The 27,245-nt window shown below is 39.1% G+C and overlaps 1 protein-coding gene across 2 annotated transcripts in view; it reads right to left on the reverse strand.

Annotated features, from left to right (window-relative positions):
- Positions 1-27,245, reverse strand: part of LOC132129298 (sodium/potassium-transporting ATPase subunit beta-1-interacting protein 3-like) — a 74,511-nt gene that overhangs the window by 34,723 nt on the left and 12,543 nt on the right. For both annotated transcript variants that reach the window (XM_059540840.1, XM_059540839.1), the window contains exons 2-4: positions 9,013-9,150; positions 4,873-4,953; positions 150-347 (exon numbers count right to left, since the gene is read on the reverse strand). In XM_059540840.1, coding sequence (XP_059396823.1) covers positions 150-347; positions 4,873-4,953; positions 9,013-9,150 — 417 coding nt within the window. The remainder of the gene's footprint in view (positions 1-149; positions 348-4,872; positions 4,954-9,012; positions 9,151-27,245) is intronic.

The raw sequence follows: 27,245 nt of genomic DNA on the forward strand, positions 1-27,245 counted from the left end.
CATATATTTTGGGATGCTTTTAGTTATGCTATGTAGAAGCAGACATACAAATATAGCAAGTCTAAATATAGTGCGGGGAGACAATAAACTATAGTAAAAAGATGGCATATAATTTGTTTGTGCGTGTATGGGTATGTTTTTGGACTTACAGAGATAAGGATTTGGAAGCCACTGTGCAGGACTTCAATGTACTGGTACTCCAGCAGGCAGCCCATGATGGATATATAGGACTGTGCGTCTGCACTGCGGTCTCCACTGGCAGGGATCTCTCTTCGGACACAGCCTGGCCCGTGCTCGTTCCACCAGGAGTGGTGTGCCGAGATGTTAAAGGTCAAGAGATCGCTGTCCTAAAACAAGAGAGAGGAGAAGCTGTCGTCATCCTCAGCAACATAAAATAAAGAATGAGGGAGCGAGTGACAGAGGGGCAGCGCGCTGTAAAGCATGCATGCATAATTTAACACAAATCTGTTCCACAGACATGAGAGAGGGAGGAAAGGCAGGTATACATACAAAAGATGGAGAAAGCACATGATCGCTTTCAATATGAATTCATTGTTTATTTGTTGTGGTATTTATAGCCATTTTACATATGAAAGCATGTACATAAGTATCAAGAAATATATCAAACATCATAAAAGTGTTGAAAAACATATTTCTACTTATATGTCCCAGCCCTACCATCATTCCGTGCCATTTATTCAGCAATGCTATCTGACAACATATCTTTCCATTTGAAATAAACATTTCTGACTCTTTATTCATACATTCCTGCAAATAAAGGGATTACTTATGTAGGCATCTATTCACACGGTCCTTAAACTGAATGCTGCATGTGTGAAAGTGCTGTGAAACACAAGTGTCACCTCAGAAATATGCGTCTGTGTTGCAAATGTTCCTCATATGCTCACGGATACATGTACATCAGATGTAATGAATTCTGTCAATCCACACAGTTCTCAGGCTGTATGAGATGAATGATACTTGTCAAAATGAAAACTTATGGACTTTCCTTTGCTTATTAGAGAGTTACTTGTCCTTGACCTCTTTCTGGCTGACGGAGGCACAGAGCCATTTGTCTCCTTCATCATCAGCAGGCATTATCATTATACGCGTAACTATACGTCATTGAGAGGAGTGTGTGTTTGTGTGATCGGGGAGGGGGTCAATACAGACCGTCCTGTCCTGTATTTAATCACAGCCACAGTGTGAGACTGACAGCCACAGCCTGCGGCCATGCATAAGAGGACAACCCCACCAAAAAACCTCAATCAAGCAGACAGAGAGAGAGAGAGAGAGAGCATTTCATAAAGTGCCAATCCACTTAATATGCCTTTCCTCTTCAGTGAAACTACATGTCTCATGTTCAGAGAGTTAATATGGTTCAGAATGTGAGAGATTAATACCTCATTCATGTTGTGTCAGTATTATCGTAATTATGAGATGACAACTCTGAGGTTCGACTCTGAGCTGTTTGAGTCTTCTGAATTAGTAGTTTCCATGGGAGCACTCAAAACTGACATAGATGTGCGGTTTTGTTGTTGATGACAACAAAATACTTTAAGCCACCTCTATTTGCTCATTGAAGATTAAAGATCAAAGAAAGAGCACTTTGTGGTAGACTTCTAAAATTAATATTTATATTATTAATAGTCTCCTTTTCCCCTGTATCAGTAGTTATTAAAATTTGTAATCGCTGCAATGTATTTATGCTGGCAGGCATGGAGGTGCCTAAAATATAGGAATTACTGAAAGCACATAAGCAAAAGACACATACTCTGGGTGGACTTCATAATCGGGAAAGCGGGACTTTATAAAAAACATTTAACATTCATATAAATAGTTACAGTGAAATTTATGTTTTTTTATCTTAAAGATATTTACTTAATATACAGTGAAAGAATAAGGAAATCTGAGTTAGCCTATAGCTCGAGCTGCAATGTATGTAAGTACAGTATGTATGTACAGCTGGCTAATGAGAGGTCTGTAAACTAGGTCTGTTTACATAGAGGTGTTTATGTGTTTGAAATGGTATTGAGGAGTGTGCACTTGGCATTGATCAAGGATCTGGCAAGAAATCTTCTGTAAAGAGCTGGATATAGGGTTGTGTTAAGCATATTCGATGAGAGTGACGAAAGGCTGTAAAGGAAATGTTGAGTGGAAAGCCCTTATTTAGAGATGGTTTGGGCGCTCACTTAGAACACTCCATATTCACTTACATTTGGATGAAGTTAACAAATTGTTGCGTACACACGTCCTGAATTGGGCGGAAAGTTTTTGTGAAAAGTGTGTATAAATATGATTAATCTATGCAATTATTAGTAAATGAGACCCATTGTGAGACAGACAGACAAACACAAAGAGACATAAAAAACATGATAAACACACTGCGATAGAGACAGACAGAAACACTAAGAGGCAGACAGACATGATAAACATTATGAGAGAGACATACAAATACATTGAGACAGACAGACAAACACATTGAGAAAGACAAGTCATGATAAACACTGCGAGAGAGACAGATAGACAGAGACACTACGACATAGACAGACATGACAGAAAGACTTACATGATAAACACTGCGAGAGACAGACAGAAACACTACGAGACAGACAGAAATAAACAATGTGAGGTAAACAATGTGAGAAAGACAGATATGACAAACACACAGTGAGACAGACAGATATGACAAACACACTGACAGATGGACAGATATGATCAATGTGAGACAGTCATATTTTGAGGTGTTTCATTGAGGGTTGTGGTGGGCTGTGTTAATGCAGGGGGTGCATGCTTAATAATGGGGTGTTTTGGGGAGCAGGTGGCAGAGGGCTGGACTCAGGCATTAACCCAACAGATGGACAAACAGCGCTTGCTCACTGCTGCATGTGGACAGCAGGAGGACAAGCGACTAATGGAGAGAAAACACACACACATAAACACACAGAGACAGAAAAGAAAGGATCGATGCATTACTACATGCTGCATTCTGGACAGCAGATCTGTCTGAATCAGCTCATGAATATTCATACATTGACTTTACAGATGTGAGGGGGGTTTGGGGGGAAGGGCATCCAAACTGTGACAGCACAGTAAAGAAAAGGGAGGGAGGGAGTTACAGAGCGTGACTGTGTGAGACAGAGCAAGCAGAGGATGAGGATGCAAGGAAAAACACAAAAATCAAGGTGGGATAAAATGTAACACACATAAGGAGCACATAAGGATATAATAAATTAAAAATAAACTTAAAGTGCAGAAAGCACTTCCCATATCTTTTGTTGATAATGTCCAAGGCCACGAGTCCAATTACACAACTCTCTTGAGAGCAAAGAACAAACCAAAAAGGTTCAAATTAATACATGAATCAAACAACATTAAATAGAGCTGATACAAAGACAAGGAAAAGGTTTGTGCTAAACACATTAGGCTTTGTGGGATGAATTATTAGAGCATGAAGCCATTGAAATTCAAGAGACACTGAGAAACCAAACACTCGAACTATAAGAACAAGCCTGTTGAGATTTTTCAAAGCAAGATATGTTCTAAATATAAAAATAAACTAAATTTTGGGGTCGGTAAGATTTTTTTTTATGTTTTTGAAAGAAGTCTTGTATGTTCACCAAGGCTGCGTTTATTTGATTAAAAATACAGTAAAAACTTAAATATTGTGAAATATTACTGCAACTTAATAATCCTCTTTTCTATTTTTGAATATATTTTAAAATGCATTTCCTGTGATGCACAGCCGAATTTACAGCATCATAATTCCAGTCTTTAGTGTCACATGAACCTTCAAAAATGATTTTAACATCTTATTATCTTCTTATTTCTTATTATCAATGTCGAAAACAGTTGTACTGCTTCATATTTTTGTGGAAACCATAATATTTTTTTCATGATTCTCTGTAAAATTGCAACTATCTTTTGATCAGTTTAATGCATCCTTGCTGAATTAAGAATTTTGTATTGAATTTTGTATTGTAAATGTGTTGTCTTACCACTTGATGTCCAATGTAAAATCGGGGGTTCTGAAGCAAAACCAGCATTTTCTATGCAAGTATGCAGAACATTCCTACATATCCCAACAGTGATTATCATTTTACCAAGGAGGATTTAATTAAATTGAATTAAATTATGTTCAAACCCCAAACTTAGCCCTAACTTAACTCTAAACCTAACCCTGAAATTGGATTGGTTAGTTCCAGGAAAATCGAGTATGGTGATACAGGAACACATTCTGCTTGATAAAAATCATGGTCATTTTTTTTTTTTTTTGACTTATTTCCGTCCTGAGCCATTTGTCTAATGCAGCTGCGACAATAGTGGAAAAGGTTTATTCTGAAAGAACAGCAGCTCATTAAACATGTACCAGATTTACTTGCAGACTTTAAGATGTTCTTGTCCAATCTCACTCCACCTCCTGAAAGCGGATAAGAGCTTTTCATTGTGGGAACAAAAAATCTGAGTCTAGGAAACAGACCAAGCAGGAGTCATAAACAAGCACACAAAGAGAGAGGAGAATGTGTAAATTATACAGCGAGCTTGTTTCTCACTGCTAACAGCGTTTGAGTCCATGACCTGCCAGCACATGAAGACAGAAGTGTATCATAGGATGGGTTTTAATCTGATTTTATTTCCTCAACAAAGGAATGTGCTAGCTTCTAATGTGTTCAATGCAAACGTAAGGTTAAGACACTTGGTAACCAAAGACACAAAGCTGTAGGTACCAGCACTTCTAAATAAAGTTTCAAACAGTCTGTAAAAAAAAAAAACATTATAAATAGCCCCATGTACTATAGCTGTAAAACAGGGTCATTAAAATGCCTCGTACTCCTAAACATTGACGTAACTTTAGATGGGAATCTCTCTTACCTTTGATAGACCTCCAACCTCCAGGTAGAAGCAAATGATAAAGACATTCCAGGCCACCCACAGCACTGTCCACACAGTATACTGTAAAAAAAATGGACAATTCATTACTCCAACAATTCGTTCCAACATTCAAACACAGGATCCATTCTACAGGTGCAATCACATTTACTGTTCCTCGATGAAACTACACAGGCGAAATCCAGTCATTTCAATAGGAATCTGCACATTTGGCAATTTTGTGAGAGGGTTAAAGTTGGTCACATGACCTGAAAAATGCTTTGTTTGAAAGTGACTTCTGCGTGAGTTGTGCTTTTAACATCTTTACACTACTGACAATGGACAATGCATTTTTCAATCATGTCATTACAAACCTTTATGACTTATTTTTTCTCTTTTTTGTCCATGCAATGAAAGAGGTCTACAACAATTTTGGACCCCACTGACTTTCATAGTATAGACTAAACAGTTTTCAAAATCTCTTCTTGTGCTCCACAGAGGAGTAAATGATGACAGTATTTTCATATCACATCACATTTTTTTCAGTAAAACCATTCAGTACCATAGTATATATCCAAGTACCATGGTTTTACCACCTGATACCATCACTGTCTGTAACTACCACACTGGAGCACTTTTATGCAAGACATAGCTGGCAACCATCATCTAGAACAAGTCTGAACTCAACCCGATCCAGTAGCAGTAACATCAGAGCTGTTGTGTATGGGTAACAGAAGTCGAGCAGATGCTTAAAAACATCCGCAGTGAGCATGTTTGGATTTAGAGCTCAGTCCTGAGAAAAGCACACTTTTATCTTTTAACTCCAAATTTGCATCTTTCTTTGATCTGATTTGATATTTTTATAGCAGAACATCTCATTTGAATGCCACGCCTTTTGTCTTCCTGGCCATTTGTACTGTTGTTTACCACACACAAACCCAATTAATTATGATTTTTACAAGCCTATAAATCCCCATGAAATGCTCATCTGAATTAGCGCTCCAAACTGAGCCTGCTAGTATATAAACTCCCGGAAACAGAAAAAGGTATGTGCATTCATTTTTGTCATTATCATGAAGCAGATTTGGAGTTTAAAGAGAATACAGAAGTTTATGCCACACAAGAGCAAAAGTGGATCTCAGGCTTCCTGTCAGTCCCTCACAGAAGACCAGCTTGAGACGACTTTATAGAGCAATTGCCTACAAACTGCAAAAGAGTTTTTGAAAACACCTTCCACTGGGATTTCCTCCACTGCTATACAAAGATCAGAAGAGTACTTTGTCTGAGGATTTTTCTATTTTGGATAGTTTAACTGAGTTTCACACAAAGTTTAAACTGGAGCAATGTTGTGAAAGATTACATAAGGCAAACTCTATCCACAGGAATAACACTATAACACATTACCGAATATTCATCCATCCACCGAGAAAAGCATGCAGTCCTACCTCAAAAGGACAACTTTACAAATCACATAATAAATGTTTAAACTTAATCATATATGTAAGAGCTTTAACAACATTACGAGCTTCGCATTCATGCTCATAAGCACTTTGTTTCAATCACGCCATTGACTGCCATTGTACATTACATAACTGTATTGCTTTTTTTCTATAAATTGAAGGACAAGAAGTATTTCACACAGAATATTCATTTAAAGTTAAAACTGGTTGTTCGACAGGATACTGTATCCATTTATGACTCGTGAAAAAATACAAACAGGTCAGCGAGACTGAGACTTTAATACGTCTATCTCTCAGAAAATGAATGTCTTGAAGGGAAATGATGCACCTCAGACAGAATGATTCACACGTCAAATCACTATTATACGGTGACTGGTGTAATCTGAACCCTTTGTGAAGCAGAATGAGTCTTTATAGAGGGACACAAGCCTGAGCAATACTCCTCACCATTCCCAGGAGTCTCAGCACCACTAGTCTTGTTTCCAGGCTCATCTATCGGTCTTTTCTCACGGCTTTGTTCTATTCTTGGCTTCGCTACTTTTAATGTCACTTTGGTTAGCTTGATATTACCATGCTTACCATGTGAGAATTTTGCATCACATTTTGGTGTAATCATATGTGTAAATCTAATGTATAATTAGCAACTCAGAGTATCATTATAAAGTTCAGTACAAACTAATGGCTAATTAAGATTTTGCTGTGTCCTATTCAATGGCTTCAGAGTTTTATACACATTGGAGGTAAAATGATTTACATTTCTGAGAGGACAAATGTCTTAAAGACTTGATTATGTAGCTTGTAATCCATGTTTGTTATATCTTGGGGCTATGCTTGTAGCTCAAACTGTAGAGTCTGGTGCAAGCAACACCAGTGTCATGGGTTCGATTCCTAGAGAAAGCAACAACTGATCAAATGTCTACATTGAATGCAAGTCACTTTGGATAAAAAGTGTCTTCCAAATGCAAATATTTAAGTTTAATTTATATGAACATGTACTTCTAAAAGTTTACTAAATACATATTTAGCAGATATCCCCAGTTCAATATTTACAGTTTTTTGGGTGGTTTTGGCAATAAGACCAAAATATTAATAACTCATCTTCTCAGTTTTGTATCTTTATATCGGTTTCAGTGCTATCCAGAATGAAAATGCCCACTTATATCAGCAGAACACTATCAAGAAGCATAGCAAATAATGCAAATAATAATTGGAATGGAATACTTAGTATTTAGAGCATAATAAGCAATAAACAATGTATATTTTAATAGTTTAATAGTGGGAAAAACTATGCATTGTAATGATGAAAGTTTCAAACAAAAGCATTTCGCATTGATATTGCATGACTTTGCATGGTTTCTCACAGTGTCTATCTGAGAATAAAAAAATAACAATATTTAACCCCATTTTGTATAAAAATGACTTGACTTCTGTCCGTCTGATTAAATGAGAAATCAAAATAGATATTTTATTGTTGCTGAGGTTAAGTCTAGCTTATTAGTCATGCATACATTCTTCTACACAATATACACATTTTGGCAAATTGTAGTAGGCGTACTCGTTTTTCAAAGCATGCAGAAAATTTGCATAGTGCAGAGTATGCTATATTCAGATATGAATTATAAATTATAATGTAGCAAAAATAAGAACAGAATGTTATGCTATTTCAAACATAGCCAAGGATTCACTGAGCTATGATGTAAACTTGGTTATCAAAAAAAAAAAATTAAGTATACTATGAAATATTAAATCTCCAAAAATAGCTTGCTTCCCGTCTCATCAAGTGAACTAAAGGCTTGATAATCCTGTTGAAATTGAAGTGAAGCTGCATCATGCATTGACCCATTGAGGAACTGAAGGGAGCTGGACTCTAATCATTTAATTCATGGTTATTAGTTGCAGATTTAGAGGATTAAAATGCCATACAATGTGTCAGAGTATAAGACTAGTCCAGTGTCTGCAGTGCTGCGAGTCCATTATCAGCTAAGGGCTGTGTTCAGTTCTGCTTCAGAGGCCTTCTGTCTTTGATCAACAGTAAGCAGATTTGCATGTGCCGCAAACACTATTTTCATATAAGCATTTCTAAAACAGTCTGTCCTAAAGGAACAGATCCAAATTGACAGTGTTATTAAATGGATTTTTAGCTAGCAAAACCTGTCAAGAACATGTCCAGGTCATATTTCAAAATGAACAGAATAAAAAATAACATAAAAAAAGTAAAATAATTTTATGACAATATTTTCATTATTGTAATGCATTTTATTCATGCTTATTTATTTAATTCACATTATAGGATTGATTGTAATGTATGGAAGCCTGTTTCTGCCAAAGAACTGAAAAATAAAAAGGTGTCAATTGCGACATCTCACAGTTCTTTTTTCTCACAATTCTGAGTTTACGTCTCTTCTGTTTTTGTTGGTTTGTTTTTTTCTCCACAGAATAAAAAAAGAAAAATGCGACTTTTAATCTCACAATTCTGACTTTTTGTTCAGAATTGTGAGAAAAAATTCTGAATTGTGAGATACAACGAAACAATAGTAAAAGTAAAAAGTAAAAGTAAATAATCCAAAAGTAACAATCCAAACTTTTTTCCATTTGAATTTTGGTGATTAAAATGTGACCTGAAAATTTTTTTGTGAGATTTACAAGGTCATCTTATTAAAGATAAATTAAAAGCAGCACTTACCACCACAATATAGCGAGGCCTGTATTGAATGGTGCCAAAAAGGCCCAGGATAACAACCAGGATGTGGAAGAAGTTTGCAAGGATAGGTGCCCATTGGTAGCCCAAGAAATCAAACACCTGCCTCTCTAATGCCACCATCTGAGAGAGAGAGAAAGACATGAGAGGACAAATATTTAGATGAATGACTCAGATGAGGAATAATTTGGAATAAAAGTTTAAAGCATGCTGTGAGAACTAATTTGCATGCTCATTTCTCCTTTTAGACTTTGATGATTAAACTATAACTTAAACTATACTTTTTGCAGGAACTAGAACAACAGACCATCTCTGTAATGATTCTTTCAAATTCAGACGATCTGTGAGATACTGATACTGTAGAAACATTTGGAGCTGTTCAAACGCGACATCAAACACCTTTCAAAACTTCAACAGAACATAATCCTTACAAGCTTTTATAACTAGACTAGCTGTGGTGCCAAAATTATTTAGCAAAAGACAACCAATCATACACTTTCTATACACTTTATTCAGGTTAGTTAATGGCATATTAATGTTGATAATTTAATTCAGATAATTTAATGTTTATGAAAATGAGGCAGTGAGGGATAGATGTATACAGTCTTTACAATGGCACACACTGTATAAAGGTCCTAGATCATGTAAATTGAACTTTTAAAACTGTTTTATGGAGTTTTTGGCAACTGTTTCTTTTTCTGAAAGATGTTTCCTCAGTTAAACACTTGGTACGCTTGTTAAACAACCATACTATCCATTCAACACACTGTAATTCAATTCAATTGCAAGCAATTATTTTTTTACCCGGGTATGTATGATCCTTAAATATGTGCATTGTCACATGGTTAGAGCAAATTGTCACATGACCAGAGCAGTTTATTTCGTGTTTGCACCATGAGAAGCTCCAAAACAAAAGGCTAGTAAGTATGTTAACATAAAGATATGAAAATGATTTTTGGTACGTTATCTTTCAGATGTCTAGCATTAATATATGAAATCACAATAATTCTTTAAGCTGTGCTGTGTGAAGATACAGCGATGTGTCTAATAAGCAATCATGATGTGTCAAGTTTATGAAATATGTGAACATGTTAATGAAAAACTGTTTTCTGATATAATAAGACTTGGAATACAAAGTGCACAAGTTGTATGGACTATTTTCAGATAATTTTCAGACTTTAAAAATCTGACTTTTGGTCACTGTCTACTTTTATTTTATGGAAAAAAAGCAGTATGAACATTCTTCAAAATATCTAACTCTGTGTTCTACACACCATTAAAGATCTTATAAATATAAGGTTTTCTTATTGGCACCAATGGTTCCAACTTGTGTCCTGAGACACTATCCAAAGTAAATCATTTAATAAATAAACCTGAAAGCTTGGATTCTGCACTTAGTCTCCTTCTATTTACATCCTGTCTGTCCTGCTGACATTTCAGAGTTAAATGCCAGGAAACAGTATTCCACCTGACAAAGACCAGCGCCCTCTATGAGCACAAGTGCCAAGGGATTGTGGGACTGCGGGCACATCACAGACCTGGCAGACACAATTAAGCATCTGCCATGATTGCTTGATCAGAGCCAAACATCTGTGACAATGTGTGGAGCAGACAGCAAGAGCAGATCACACACACACACACACACACACACAGAGAGAGAGAGAGAGAGAGAGAGAGAGAGAGAGAGAGAGAGAGAGAGAGAGAGAGAGAGAGTGGTGGGGGTGGGATGTACTGTAACAAAAAAAGAGAAAAGGAGTGGGAGGAGGAGAGAATGACTACAGATGAGAGTGGAAGAAAGGATACAATAAGGAAGATAAAGTGATGAGGAAACAAACGGGTGGGATGTCACAGCAACAAATGACAGAGAGAGGGAGAGAGAGTATAAAGAAGAGGAGTTGTGAGACTGACAGATAAAACAAGTCTGTCCCATTCTAATCAACGACTGGGAAAGTGATGCCTTCCAAGTCAAACATTTTGACCCACAAGTTGAAGTACTGTATTTCTGGAGAAAACAAGGAAAAAATACTTGCATAAACTTTAAATAAATAAACAAATGAAGTAAATATTGGAAGTATATTGGAGAATGTTTTACAAGAAAATACTATTTCATATTCAGAAGAATGTTTCTTGACACTTCTTTGCAATTATTTGTGAAATTTACTGGCAATTCCTGAGTGAAAATTGTTTTAAAGTAAATCTATTTTAGGCCTGTTTTTTCTATTTTTGTATTTTAATAGTCAAGTGGTGTAGCAAAATAATTTAATTACAAACATGCCATGTATTTTTTAATTTAATATGTCCATAAAACCATGTGGTTATAATATAATGTAATGTGATGTGAAGTAATATAATACAATATAATATAATAACTAAATGCCATTTAATTTTTTTAAAAGGAGTGCATGCACCACAGTACATTTTTACATACATGTGTAAATCAGATTAATATTGTAAGTCAATTTAATTTGTTGATTTTACTGTCTTGGGAGGATTAATTTTAGTATTTTAGAAAAAAAAAACCTAAAAACAAAAAAAACTGATTGGAAATGTGTCATTGCACAAAAAGCAACAAAACAAGTCCAAAAAAAATCTTATTTAGCAGTAAATTAAATGAACAGACTTAATTTTCTTTATTTCTTTATTGATTTATCTATCAGAGATAAGCCAAGTGTAGTCAGCATGACACAAAAGCTTGTATTCACTGATTTGCCTTGGTGATTCATTAGAAGGTTTTGTCTCATTCAATTATAAGCCTAGGTTTAGTCACACAGAATGAATATTTCTCCAGTCACCTAATATTTCCATCATTACAGCATTAACAAGCTGATGTGGGTCAGTTCCATGTTTTAGCACATGCTTAATGTATTTGAAAAAAAAAAACCTGAACAGTCTAACAGTGTAATTTTAAGCCCTTTAAATGGGTCATATGATGTTGCTAAAAAGAACATTATTTTGTGTATATATAAGAATATCTCTTTGGATTTTAGTCTTTGCAACATGACAGATATTCTTTATGCAACAAGAACTTGTAACACTCCAAAGAGAAAGAAAAATTTAAATCACATTATATGACCCATTTAAGTACACAAAGTTACAAAAGACCCAGCACCACTGGACCACTGACAGCCTTACTGACTTCAGCCAAAAATAAAAATTCAGACAAGGAGCAAGTCGTTATATTTTGCAGAACAAGACCAGGAGCAATTAAAAAAATCTTCCCAATCCAATTTTCATTTCATGTTGACTAGGTTCCCACTGCTGCATATTTAGCACAGATTTCTAGTGACCAGACTCTCACTTGCCAGTGAGAAACTTCAATCCAAATGAAACATTCACAAGCTAATGGCGTCCAAGTTTCCCGCTAGAGAAAGAGAAATCAAATCAACTCTTAACGACACACAGGAGGATAACACAGGCAGACAACTGATAGCTTTAATAGCATTTGAGAAACCAAAATTGGGAAAGACTGTTATTGGTGAGTGCTGGAATTAGGCTAATCAAGAATTTGGCAGGTGGTGTGATTGTGCTTGGGGAGTTTTGGAACAGCTTCAGTGCTGGAGTGTGATTTCTGTCCAGGCTGTAGAGAAGAGTGTTGGGTTGGGTTTTGGGGTCAACCCGGAGTATGAACAGATTAATAGCAGAAAATGTGGTCAGGTCAGCTGGAGCTGAGGGTACAGATCTCAAACTGAGTGAGACGTCAGACTGCAGAGCTTCAGGCAGGGGTTTTGACTTCACTGCACTACAAAATCCAGAAATGAAGCTCTTAATGCAGCTGATGGTGAGTCTATAGGCTTAAAGGATAAATATGATTTTTAACAGCTTTTTATTGTTGCAATGTTGAAAGTAAATGTAAATAAACAATGTGTACTCTTCTTCATTAATTCTTCGCATTTTCGTTGTAAACGCTCTTTCCATACTAGCATTTTCAAGAGTTTTCCAAAAGTGTCTGATCCCCACTGAAACATCAGACAATGTTAAATGATACAGACAGAAAAGAGATTAGATTTTTTTCATGCAGTTTTTCTGACAGGATTATTTTATTTACAAAAATAATTCACTGACGCGTCCAAGTCGTACACACTCACAATTGTATGTCTGATCTAAAACGCAACTGCCCTCATATTTTGCCGCAAATAGCCATCGCGAGTAAATTTTCTTTCATCTTTGCAGGACTGTGATATGAAGAGTGTACAAAGTAACACATCTATTGCAATAGTGTGTTTAAGTGTATAACACGTGCCCAATACCAGTATAAATACAGATATCTATTGGTATAATATGTGTCACATGATTAAACTTGTATCAACATTTTTATACGGACGCTGAAGTTGTCGTTTCTTTCTTGTCGTTTCTTATGTTTCAATCACTTTACGTATACGTCGACATTCCATGTCCATTATTGTGAAACCCTCGAGACACAACAAAAATAAAGCTCCAATCACAGCGTCCTTCATCCTACTGTTGTTAAAGTTGTTCTTCTTTGTTAACTTTGTTGAAAGCCACGCACAAATGACATCACTGTTGACTGGTTTACATCGCTTACTAGTGGGGAAGTCGTGGCCTAATGGTTAGAGAGTCGGACTCACAATCGAAGGGTTGTGAGTTCGAGTCTTGGGCTGGCAGGAATTGTAGGTGGGGTGAGTGAATGTACAGCGCTCTCTCCACCCTCAATACTATGACTGAGGTGCCCTTGAGCAAGGCACTGAACCCCCAACTGCTCCCGGGTGCCGCAGCATAAATGGCTGCCCACTGCTCTGTGTGTGTGTTCACTGCTGTGTGTGTGCACTTTGGATGGGTTAAAAGCAGAGCACGAATTCCTAGTATGGGTCACCATACTTGGCTGTATGTCACGTCACTTTCTTTACACACTGTCAGTGCGATTGCAACTCTTTAAATGGTACTGGGAAATAGTTTGCACAAAAACATCCAATTACTTTAGTACTGTACATTTAGTTCCGGAACTAAAGCATTGCGAAAGGCCCTAAACTTCTGCATTTTTAGTTCCACCCACGGACAGTCAGATTAACGGAGGGCCAAAATCAGAAGTGCATAATTGTTGTTGAAGTTTAGGCAAAAGGGAAGCCACAACCCTTCTCTGTGGGCACACATTTTACATTGATCTCACTGTACAGACATTATTAGCTAAACAGAAATCTCTAGAAAGTGTGAAAGCAATATAGGCCCAGAGGAATAGCATGTTTAATGTTTTGCACATGCAGCAAACAGCTAATGATGAAGGAGAACACACACTCTGTCTTTCTCCTTGACTTGTGGGACTCATTACCACATGCAGGAATGGCGGAATGCTTTTAGAGGCTGAAAGATGAAGCAGAGGTTCCTGGCAAAGTATTCTGATCTCCATCATATTAGATTCACTCCCGCTCCTTAAACCAGCCATTTCCCCTAGATTAGCTTCAGCTAGCCCCCATATCAACTTGTGTAATGCACCTTTTTTGTCCCTGATCGATTACCATGAGGCCATGCTCCACTGTGGTAATCATCTGTTTAAATTGGAGCTAATCCCATAAAGTGTGTGTGTAATCCTTCAAATCATTTGGAGATGATGTTATGGGTGTCACCGGGGGCGAAGTAGGGAAAAAAGTTCAGTAAGAGAAGGAAAGAAGTTTTCCATTTCTCTAAAGCCTAAGTAACAGTCAAAAGGGCTTTTGTTTACTGCTAATAAATCTGCAAAGCTGCTTAATAACACTAGGGGAAAATCTTTTTATGTAACCTTTTATTTATAAAGGCTAACCTTGTGACACAGTATGCAATATGCAACAGACATTTGAACAGTAGTATGCTATATACAGTGGGTACAGAAAATAATAACTCCCTTTGAAATAGTCACATTTTGTTGCTTTGCAGCCTAAAATGAAGACGGACACAGTTTTTGTTTTATCCAGCTGCATTTACTCAGTGCAACTTATAATATCCAAGTGAAAGATATAACACCAACATGTCCGAAAAAATAAAAAAATAAAAAAACATAATCACTGAGTTGGAATGTTCTGTTGGAGGTGGTAATATCCTGTTATGCGGTGTTTCTCTGCAGCAGGGACTGGAACTCTTGTCAGGATAGAAGGAAAATGGATGGGGCAAAATACTGTCAAATTCTTGAGGAAAGTCTGCTGCCTTCAATCCAAATGTGTGTCAAAACAACTTTTTAACATTATGATCTAACTATCACATATCGCTTTCATTTCATTTCATGCAACTGAAATGGATATCAAACAGATTTCATTGTGAAAATAGCAAGAGAAGCATACTTGTATACTAATCCAAATTAAATACAGGCACACACACCACCCTCTGTGTTTCTATATTGAGGGTATAATTTCCGGCACGTGACCCGTGACAGCATCCATCTCTTCATCCTTCCTGACCCACATCAGAGAGATCAGACACACCCTTAGGGAGGTCACCTCTTTTTCTACCCCATTCTTTCTACTGATAAAGAGGTGGCTGTTTTCTCTGATAACAGTCCTGCTGTACAAACATTACTCAGAGCCAGATGAAAGCAGAACATCTGAACAATTCATAGTTTTTTTTTTACTTTCCCCTAGCTGGAAAGCTACTCCATTAAGTCATTTCTACCTTAGTCACAGCCTCAGACCACACACACTCCAGCTGATGCATATTTCACACAAAAATAGCAAGAGCTGGCTGAAATCACCAGCTCCAATCTGATTGGCTAGTTTTACACAACTTGTTGAAGAGCACCAGAGTCAGAAAACAAAATAAGCTTAGGACAAAAATGTTTTTAAAAAGAAAAAAGGTCCATGTATTGAATTTACAACATCGATTCATCCGAGTTTCTTTCTTCTACTGAACACACACACACAAATAGATATTTGAATAATGTTGGTAACCAAACAGTTGCTGGTCCCCATTGACGTCTATAGTTTGGGAAAAAAAATAGTAAGTAAATGGGACCGAAAACATTCTTCTGTGTTCAGCAGATGAAAGAATTTCACACAGGTTTAAAACAACATAAAGATTTAATGATGACATAATTTTAATTTTTGGATTAATTAACCCCTTAAAGGGGTCATATGATACTTTTTTTAAATATCATTATTTGGTGTAACAGAATATGTTGACATTCTTTAATGTTCAAAAAACACAATGTTCTTCAAATAATGTGCATTATTGTAGGTCCTCTATGCCCCGCCTCTCTCAAATGCGTAGTTTTTTACAAATTCCCTAATTCTGACAAGTGCAGTCTGCTCTGATTGGCCAACTGACCCAGTGCATTGTAATTGGCTGAACACCGCAAGCACTCGTTGGAAATGTAATGCCCTTTCCATAATTGCGAGCTTCATCTTTCAAAATAAATGTAAAGACAGTTAATAATGTCCTTAGATTTACTATAGGTTCAAGCCTGAAAGTGGAACAGAGACGCGTGACAGACACAGTGATGAAGCTCATATGTGTTTGCAGTACACAAGCCACATATGTTAAGACAGTTCCACTGTGATGTGATGCTGTCTGTCTCTCTCTCTCTCTCTCTCACACACACACACACACACACACACACAGAAACACGCTCACACACACAGGACGCGCAAAAATTGAACAGTCAATAGTAAATACTTAAACTAATAACAAAACATATGTACAGTAGCTGATTCAGAAGCCCCAGATTGACGTAGTAAAGTCAGAATTACCTCCTCTCCTAGGTTGACGAAACAGTCGTCCATAAAATGCTTTGCTGTTCTGTTGTAATTATTCTTAAATATTCCTAAATGCATCTACTTTCTGAAGGCCAAATAAAGTGCTTTTGCTTTCGCCTAGATACTAGGGGTGTCCCCGACTAAGGATTTTCATAGTCGAATCGGAATTTTCGAATCTTGCTGATATTCGACTGATAGTCGAATCATATGTTTGTGTTTGGGGGCGGGGCAAAATACATTGAGTCAAGTCAGACATTCAACAGCCATAATTACTGATGTTAATACACAGGGAAAATGTGTAACAAATGCCTCGGAGATACAAATGGGGTAAATAATGTTTTTATGTTTTGATTAAAATATAATTAACACTAAATGTCAGTGAAACCCTAACAATTCACAATTTTTACAATAGTGCTCTCATTATAAAGCTAGCCTATATGACAGTAGTTATTAATGTTCTGCATTTCTGTTTTGAGCTGTGCGTGCTGAAGATGACCAGTAGGGTGAGCATTTTATAGCAAGTTTTTAATCAATGGGATTAAACTCATAATTTCATGTAGAATACGCTTCATTATTTAGACAACATAACATTAATATTAAGACTTCTAGGCTATCTGCAAAAAGAGCCCGAATGCAAATTAATGTGCGTGCGTGGCTCTGAATGCGAACTCCTTTTGTGGACGCGTTCTTCACGAAACAATGTGCAGAAACACGACAGCTAAACTCTAAAAATTCACAGCGTTATAGTATAATGGTCTTCTCATTATAATAGTATGTATATAACAGTCCCAGTCATAGTTATTATTCTGCATTGTTGGTTGTCCTGCTCGCGCTGTGCGCTGAAGAGATATCACCGTAGTACTACATTGAAGCATTTGACTCAAAACCAAATGCATCTTATATTAGGTAAATAATATATCCACGATATATATACACCGGCTGAAATCTTTTGAAATCACTTGTACCCTACTTGTTCGAAAAAATCCAGTCTGTGCCTGTGTCAGTTTGAGTCTTGTTAAAGTTTTAAATCCCTGCCGCCAAGATGCTCCTCTATTGGTCACGGATTATGGAAAGTGAAACATTAATCTATAGGGGTGGTTGGATTTATTCATGCACTTTAAAATATTAATCTGAAGCTTCTTTCTTTTTTAGATTCTTGTTCACGGCTTTCTCATAATAGGCTGCATATTAACTTATTGGGAGAAAACGTCCCAGGTTACGTATGTAACCATGGTTCCCCGAAGGGAACGAGACGCTGCATCTGAAAACGCTGCTATGGGAACGCCCTTCAGCATGACCAGCTCTGAATAATATGTGAAATCAGTCTCATGAATGGGTGTGACGTCATAGGCGGGTGACGTAGCGACCAGGAAGCTATAAAAGCATGTGAGGTGGAATGAGCGTCAGCTTCTAGGAATGAAGCGAACTCTGGCAGGGATGCTGGAAGAATGGCTTTGAGGGACACAAAGGGGACAGTGCGATGTCATCTGAGTCACAAACAGATCCACCTGACTAAATATTCTCCAAATCTGATTCACCACCTCTGGGTGAAGCTTCCATTCCCCGGGCCTCGGCCCCTGCCTCAACAGGATGTCTGCTCCCATAATCAGATGCCCAGTAATGTGAACTGCTCACAGCAAGAGGAGTTTGCCCTGGGACCACACAAAGATCTGGTACACTAGTTTGTGAAAAGCACATACCCCTTGGTGGTTGATATAAGAGACCACCGCTGTGTTGTCGGTGCACACCAACACATAGTGACCTCTTAGGTCTGGGAGAAAGTAAAGTAGTGCTCAAAGCACGGCCAGCATCTTCAGGCAGTTGATATGCTATGTCAGATGGCAGCCACTCGACAGACCATGGGCAGGGTGGCCACTCATGACCGCACCCCAGTCGGTGAGGGACGCATCCGTCGCTAGCATTACGCGGCGACAAGGAGCTCCAAGCACCGGGCCCTGAGACAAGAACCAAGATCTCCTCCACATGTCTAAGACATGTAGGACCTCCGTGTGACCTTGAGCATGTGACGCGGGTTTCCCCTCAGGGAGAACCCCTGGTCTTGAGCCACCACTGTAGGGGTCTCATGTACAGCAGGCCAAGAGGTATCATGTTGGACGCAGCTGCCGTCAGACCCAGCAGTCTAGAACTGTTTGACAGTGAGGGACTGGCCTTCTCTAACTCTCATGACTGCAGTGAGGATCGACTCGATCCGAACAGGAGACATCTGTGCGTGCACTGTGGTCAAATCCCACACCATGCCCAGATAAGTGGTTCTCTGTACTGGAGAAAGCACACCTTTCTTGGCATTAAGTCTTAACCCCAGGTCTTCCCTGTGAGCTAGAACAACATCTCGATGCCGAAACGCCATCCAGTCTGATTGAGCTAATATCAACCAATCATTACACCATGTGCTTAAATCGTGAAAGTTTGTGGTGAGAATGCAAGGCCAAAGGAAGAATCTGTATTAGTAGGCTTTTGCCCCCAAAAACCAACTTCAGGAACTTCCTATAATGGGGAAGGATGGAGATTGCATCTTTCTAGATCGCTTGTGACACCAGTCCTCAGACTGGATTGTCTGCTTTTAGTGCAAATGTGCTGAACTTCAGTCCCCTGACTGAGCAGTTCAGAAGACGCAGATCTAAAATAGGACGCAACCCTTTATCCTTCCTTAGAACAGTGAAGTACTGGCTCTATGACCCGGACACCACTACGCGAGGAGGGACCACCTCGATGGCCTCCGTCCTCAGAGGGTGTCTACTTCTGTTCCATTACCAGAGCCTGCTCGGGGCCCACCAGGGTGGAAAAAGCCCCGTTGAATTGAGGCAGAGGAGAACCAAACTGGATTCTGTGGCCTCTCACTACAGTGTCCAGGACCCATTGAGACATGTTTGGCAGAAGTTTCCACTCTGCTAAATAGTCTATTAAGGGAACCAGTCTCTCGAGACTTACCTCTGGTGCCCTGAAGCGGCGAACCAGCAGGGGAGAGCTGAACTAGCTGCTTAAGAGACCTCTGCTGAGGTCACGAGCCTCTAAGCTCCGCTACATTTCCGGGCAGTAACAGAAGCGCTCAGTGGAGACCGCTGCACCCTGAAACACGGGCAGGGTTGGCATATCGATCTCCTGAGGGCACTGAGGAGAGACAGGCACTGTTTAATGCGGTGTACCCCGCTCATCCTCAGAGGGGCCTGCCCTCTGAGGTCCTGAGCCACAAAATCAAGACTCTCAAAGCTGAAGTCTCCCAATAAAAACAACGGTCCTCAGAACCACGTCGTCTGCTAGGAAGACTTGATTGACCAGAGCCTGCTCGGGGCAGGACCAAATGAAGCACACTTGGCAGGATGCAGGTTCAGAACCGCTTGAAGCCTTCAGCCTGGGAGCGCCACTCTGACTCTAGACTCTGCGTAGCATGAGAAGTGATACCCCCAGAATGAGGAGCTGGAACACGATAGGTTGGGACTGCTCCGCCCAGGATCCCCTGCTGACCGCCTCAACTTCCTTAGAGGAAGAGAGGTAAACACGTGCTCTTATTTAAATTCTATATCCCATGAGCTCCTGTATATCTGACTTTTCAAAGTGAGATAAATGTCATTACATTCCTCAGAATTAAATGCCATCCAACAATCAGATGAGTAAACACGGTCTGGCTTGTGATACACTTCATATCAAAGTGATATATATAACTTCTTATAGTCAGATAAATATTGAATTTAATTCCTCAGAATTAAATGCAGGTAAACAATCAGACGAGTAAACACGGTCTGGCTTGTGATACAATTCATATCGAAGTGATATATCTAACTTCTCATATTCAGATAAACAAGCAGACAAGCATACACGGTTTAGCATGGTAAGATTCATATCAAGAATAAAAAATTATATATCTAACTTCTCGTAACAGAAGTCTGGTGAAATTCACATCAAAACTGAAAATGATTTAATACATGCGTTGCCTCGACAGCGTGTGAGCCGCTTAGTCACACAATATAAACAATGATAATCTCCTCGGAGATAAATAGCTGCAGCAGCGAGTCAGAGGTAGAAACCGCCTTCATCTAGTGTGGGCTTCTGAGCCTCGAAAATGAGCTTTAGATCTAGGGAATGCGGGTGGAGATAGGAAGAACCGTCTTCAACCCGTCCGCCAGATCTCGTGCAATCCCCACGAACTTAGTCCCGCCTGCCTCAGCAACAGTAGGACCGGAATTGCAAGATTACAAGCACGGACACACTACTCGGAGCGTGCCCGGCGAGAGCGGAGAAGCACAATCAGCCCCCTTATTTTTCTTCGAAAGCCGACTGCGCGAGTTATGCTGCTCATTAATGCTGCTCGTTATAATATTTAGTTGCTTGTGTAACTGACGCTTGTGCAACTGATGTTTGTGCAACTGATGCTTGTGCAACTGATGTTTGTGCAACTGCAAGCTCATCGACGCCCTCCGTGTCAATCTCCTCGGAGAAAGACAGGAGGAGTGCAAATGCGAAACCCGCGAGCACAGCCACCGCTCTGCCTCGGCAAAAAGAGGGACCGGCACCGCGAGAAATGCTACTGAAGGCTCCCTCCTCAAAGAGAGCCTTCTGAGAGTGAAACAAAACCGTAACAAACGGTCACATCGCGGGCCGTCAGCTCCCTCGAGAACTGATTCCTTGTGCTTCACTCTCAAGCAGACAACACACTGAGTGTGTCCCTACCCCAATATATTATCAAGGGCAGGGAAAACACACATTCTGAACACTGCCTGCTTTAGCCTAAAACCTCTCTTGACTGAGGTTTGATATAATGGAGCTTATCAGTGGACAAACAACACTAAATAAGACTCACAAAACAAATAGCGACTGACACACACACAGAGCTTCGCTGAATGACAAAAAGCTGACATTCATTCCACCTCACGTGCTTTTACAGCTTCCTGGTCGCTACGTCACCCGCCTATGACGTAATGCCCATTCATGAGACTGATTTCACATATTATTCAGAGCTGGTCATGTTGAATGGCGTTCCCATAGCGTTTTCAGACGCAGCTCGAGTTTCTGAAGGGGAACCACAAGTTCTATGTGAAAATGTTCTATCAGACATTTGAGCGCTCACATATAGTCAGAATGGCATAATCATAATAGAGCTGAAACAACGAATCGATTTAATCGATTAAAATCGATTATTAAAATAGTTGTCAACTAATTTAGTCATCGATTCGTTGCTAAATAACTTATTTGCCGTAAGCGGCTCATTTCGTGCATATTTCAAATCTGCGGTGACCAAAGTGTGGCAGTAATGAGCCACCGGAGGTTTTACTCAGCCAGTACAACAGGAGAAGTAGCGAATAGCCAATAGCTGGCCTCGTTTTATGTCACGTGCCTCCCGAAACAGCGTCTCTGCAGCATTCAGTGGGATGTGGGAGTACTTTACTTTGAGCCTTCAAAAAATAAGATTAACCTGTAAACTCTGCACTACTGAACTGTTTAAGGGGCCGTTCACATATCGCGTCTTTTGCGCGCTCATGTTCGTTATTTTCCAATGTAGGCGTGTTATTTTCCAGGCGCATCCGCACAGCATCGAGTTAAAAACATTTCAACTTTTCAGAATGCGGCAAGCGCACCGCGGGTCATGTGACAAGAACTAACCAATCAGCTTCATCCTTTCCCGTAACAACGTTTAAAGCTCAGCCAAGATGAAGGAACAGCTGATCATAGCTGTATATGGATTTCCATTTTGAAATAAATTTAGTAGCAGAGCTACTGCAAGCGATTTTTAGAGCTGCAAATCCATTTATCCTTTGCTGAAATTTCCGCGTCTTCAAAGAGAGAGCACGTCATGGTTGCTTAGCAAAGGCAGACGCCTCAGGGGCGCTTCTGCCCGAGCGCTTTGGAAAGGAGGAGAAAGCGGTGCGCCTAGCGTTTTCCACGCGTTTTTAGGCGCGATATGTGAACGGCCCCTAAGACTTTTATTTGTGCAGATTCTCCAGTACAATGTTATTTGCAAATGTTTAGTCGTAAATGCTGATAACATTGCTTTTTAACAGTTAACATTTAAAGCTTTACAAACATGTTCTGTGATCAGTTTGTCGTTTACCAGTTCAAAATTCAGTCGTGCAGCCTAATTATGACTGAATGAGAGAGGTAAATGTTTAAAGATATTTGAAATGCACTTTTTTTTCTAAGTATTCCCTGCTCTTTTTCACACAGCAGGTTTTTTGTGTGTGTCCGATTTTTTTTTTCTGGACAACCTTCTGATGGATTTTACTTTAAATTGTGAGTTCCATTCCGGTTTCATGCCATTGGCACTTTATTCGAAGGATTGTTTACAATTTCACAGCATAAACTATAAAGCTGTTTCCCAGTAAATAATAAAATACAACGCACTGCAATCTTATTCTGTTTTATCCTTATTCTTTGTGAAAATATGTTCTGAAAGATTCCTTAATAAGCTTTGTTCGGGATGTTAAACTACTTTAGGAGCTCTAAGGACTGCCATGGTGAAAACATTATTTGAAATCTCCTTGTGAAATTTGAGTATGGGTCAGTGTTTTGATTGCAGAAGAGTTCAACAAAAGGATTACTAACACATAATAAAACAACTCCAGGTATATTTTTGATGAGGATATGACAATGCAAATTGGTTAAAATCTCTTAAAAATCTATGCTGAATGATAAAGACCCTTTATTAATAATTTACTTGGGGGGAAAAAAATGGAAAAAACTAAAATATAAGTACATAAACCGATTAATCGATTAATCGTAAAAATAATCGACAGATTAATCGGTTATCAAAATAATCGTTAGTTGCAGCCCTAAATCATAACACCCCATGAATATTCGACTGTGAGATTGGTAGTCGAATCAGTCTCCTCGAATCGAAGCATCGAATCGTCAACTATTTGGGGTCACCCCTACTAGATACACACAGCATCTCCCTGACATGGCTGCTTTAACACTAACTGTGTTACTGAAACCACACCTTCTTTCTTTGTGTGGACATTTGGGTGGCATTACGCAAATATTTCCACATAGTGACGTAGACATGTGGGGGCGTGTTAGAACGAGTCATTTTAGGGTGCGTGGCAGTCTTAACTTTGACAAAGAATATCTCTTTGGATTTGAGACTTTAGTCTTTGCAACTTTAGAGATCTTCTTTATTTTTTAGGAAAAATCGAAATCGCATCATATGACCCCTTTAACAACAGTAAAGATTAGCTTTGGTTTTTCATATTACAAATGACAATCAGATGCTTTCAAAAAGCCATAATAATCTGAACAGTGGGTACTTGCATGTTAATATTGCTGTTCTGAACTAGATCTGTGGGAATTACTTCAAATGCAAAGAAAAATACCAATAAAAATTTTATTTCACAGACTTTGATAACACTGGAAAAAAAAATATTCTAATACATTTCCTTTGAAGCAAATTGCTACAACTGCATTTTTTCAAGCCACAGCAAAACTGCAACAGCTGCCAGGATGTTTTTCATCAAAGTGAGTTATAATTAAATCCCTGTGGTGTTCATCATTGTAAAATCCATCACAATTCATCTTTGTTTGCAGTAATTAACTGCTCCAATCACAGTCAGCTGTCCGGTTGATAAAGCCGTTAATTAGAACATCACAATGTGCGATTAAAGCTTGTACAACACATAAGCAGCTTTCAGCCAGTTTATTCTGTTCAGACCTGTGAAATCTAAGCCACAGAACATTGACATACTGACTAACGTCTCTGCAATGAGGAGTTTTGCATAAAAAAGACTACCACATACGATCAGTAACAGAAATATGGTGGGGGCTGCTGTTAGTAAAGCCATCTATCTATGATGTACATTGCATATACAAACATGTTCTCTCCCTCTCAAGTCCAAACACATGGAGTATTTACACTGTTCATTGATCTCAGGGTCAGCAGAAAATCATTGAAGAACTGAATAACTGGAATGATAATGGACATGCATCGGAGGCCTGGAGATGTCCACGGGCTGTTTAGTTTCACATAACCAGACCTTTGACTATCAGCATAAGGTCTGGTCCACACTGCAGGCAAGACCTGTCCATTTATGCAGAAAGAGACAATCTGACATGCAATGGTCCACTCATCGTTATCAAATGATTACTATACTGACATCCTCACCAAGGGACAATACAATTCTGTTTATTATAAGCACACTGCAGTTTTGTCATTTGCTGATTTAAACACTTGAGCTCATTAAAGTCATGTGGATTCTGATTGGCTGGCAATGTTTTTATTATTCATCAGCTGGAAAAAAATTATTCTGAAAGTGATTCCAATTATATTGTTCCTCTGTGTCGTTATTGTTATGGTTGAGGTACGAACTTCACTATTCTCAATTAGAATGATTATTAAAATGTTTGTTTACTTGCATAACCCCGGTTCTCTGATAACAGAAGTGAGCTATCTCACTATAGCCCCTTTCACACTGCGATTCCGGAAAATACACGGGTAATATGTTCCGGCAATTGTTCCCTGGTCGCTAGATTTTGCACATTCACACTGCCATTGATTACATGCTGGTATATAACCCACAACTGTCCACTGCTGCATCATTAGCTGCATTTCCACTGTCGGGCCAGTGCGAGCCAGGGCTTAAAGCGGGCCGGGCGGGGCTAAATGCGGGCCAGTAGCACCGAGGCCACAATAGCGCAGGGTTTCCACAATGGAGCCTGAAGCTCCACTGCGCCTCACTAAAACACGCCCTTTACACGCCTCTCAGAACAACGTCATGCAACCTCATCATTTCACCAACAAAGAGAAGTTATCAGAAAACTAAGAAATAAGTCACTGGAACATGCGCGATCACAAAACGAACATGATAAAAGCGTTCGTTTGTTTGCATGCTTTGTTATATATTCAAATTCAAAAGCATTGATGTTTTAACTATAGAATAAGTGATACATTGATCATAGTGAATTAATTTATCAGGACTCAAAATTAATCACACATAAATACACTTATTTCTATTTTAAATACACGATTGCGATAGAGAATAAGAAGCTGATGTCTGATTTCTTCAAGCGGTCATATTTACCATGTTTACTATGGTAATGTTAATGTTTAGCGTGCATAGTCTTTTACATCGCTTAGAAATATTTCTGCCTTGTTTAGTGATTATAATCCACATCGGATCAAGTTGTTTCAAACACTTGCTGCTAACTAAGAGTGAGTTTTGAGCTCAACTTATTTTTTAAAAAGTCTTTAATACCGGTGTTAAAGCTGTTATCTCTGAAATGATCCGCAGTGCTGAGCTCTCTAGACGGGGAGAAACTCCGCCTTTGTTCATAACCCCTCCTCTAGCCCCAGCTGGCCCGCTTTGGCCCAAGGTTTTCGTCGGGCCAAAAAACCCTGGCCGTTGGCCCCCAGGAAGCCCCGGCGAGGCTCGATCAAGCCCCGGAAGTGACAGTGGAAACGCGACTGGCCCTGGCACGCACTAGCACACCCGGTTTAAGCTCAATAGTGGAAACGCGGCTATTCTCTGCATATCGTCTACACCGTGCAGTCTATAAGAAGGGCAGTGAGGTGAGATACCTCACTTCTGTTATCAGAGAACTGGGTTAATGCAAGTAACCTATAATGTTCTCTTGCTAACATCTGTTCAGTATCTCACTGTGGGATTTAGACCACTCCCATACTGCAGATATGCTGTATGAACAGATGCAATGCACAGAGGAAGATGATGAACATATGACCACTGCTTTAATGCCCAAACAAAAACCATGCACTTAATAATATAATACAGTGAACACAAGCACCAAGGTGTTTACTGAACTATAAAAATATGTGTGAATGGCCTGAAAGAAGTGTATTATTTATCAGGCACCAATCCCACTCAAAGTGTGCAATAAGCCAGGGATGACTCCGTCACATCCAATCTATAATTTCTCACAAATGTGTGTGGTGATGCCCAGGTCGCCACAGCACAAATTTCCTGAAAATAAACTCCCCTGAACAGTGCCCAGGATGTGGCCATACCTCTCGTGGAGTGGGCAAGAAGTCAAGTTGGAGGTAGTAAATTAGCATCTTTGTAACAAATTACAATCAAATCTACCACCCAGTGAGAAAGTCACTGACAAAAAATAGGTCTCCCCTGTAATTGTCAGCCCAAGAGACGAAGAGCTGATTATTCATTCGTATCTTATCTTCTGCACGTAAACATTCAGAGAGTGCACCAGGCATAAACAGTGTAACTCTTCATCTGCTGAAGAAAAAGGCAGCAGAAAGAATGCTAACAATTCCACAGATCTGTTTGCTCCTGTTGTGTCCCTGATCATAGGAACAAAAGCGGGATTAGCTCTTAGTGTAACTTTCGATCCATCCGGAAGGACGGATATACTAACAAAGGCTGTAATTTACTTACCTGCTTTGTTGTAGTGAGAGGGAGGAACAAAGCGGTCTTTAAAGAAAGACACTGCAAATCAATACCCTCTAATGGTTCAAAATGAGGCTGCGAGAGCATATCCAGAACCACTGTTAAGTCTCAGGACGGGATCAGGGATTTAGTGATCGGACACAACCATCTCGCTTCCCTCATAAATTGACATATCAGGGGGTGC

Source organism: Carassius carassius, chromosome 46 (genome assembly GCF_963082965.1).
Source record: "Carassius carassius chromosome 46, fCarCar2.1, whole genome shotgun sequence".
In the NCBI taxonomy this organism is placed as follows: Eukaryota; Metazoa; Chordata; class Actinopteri; order Cypriniformes; family Cyprinidae; genus Carassius; species Carassius carassius.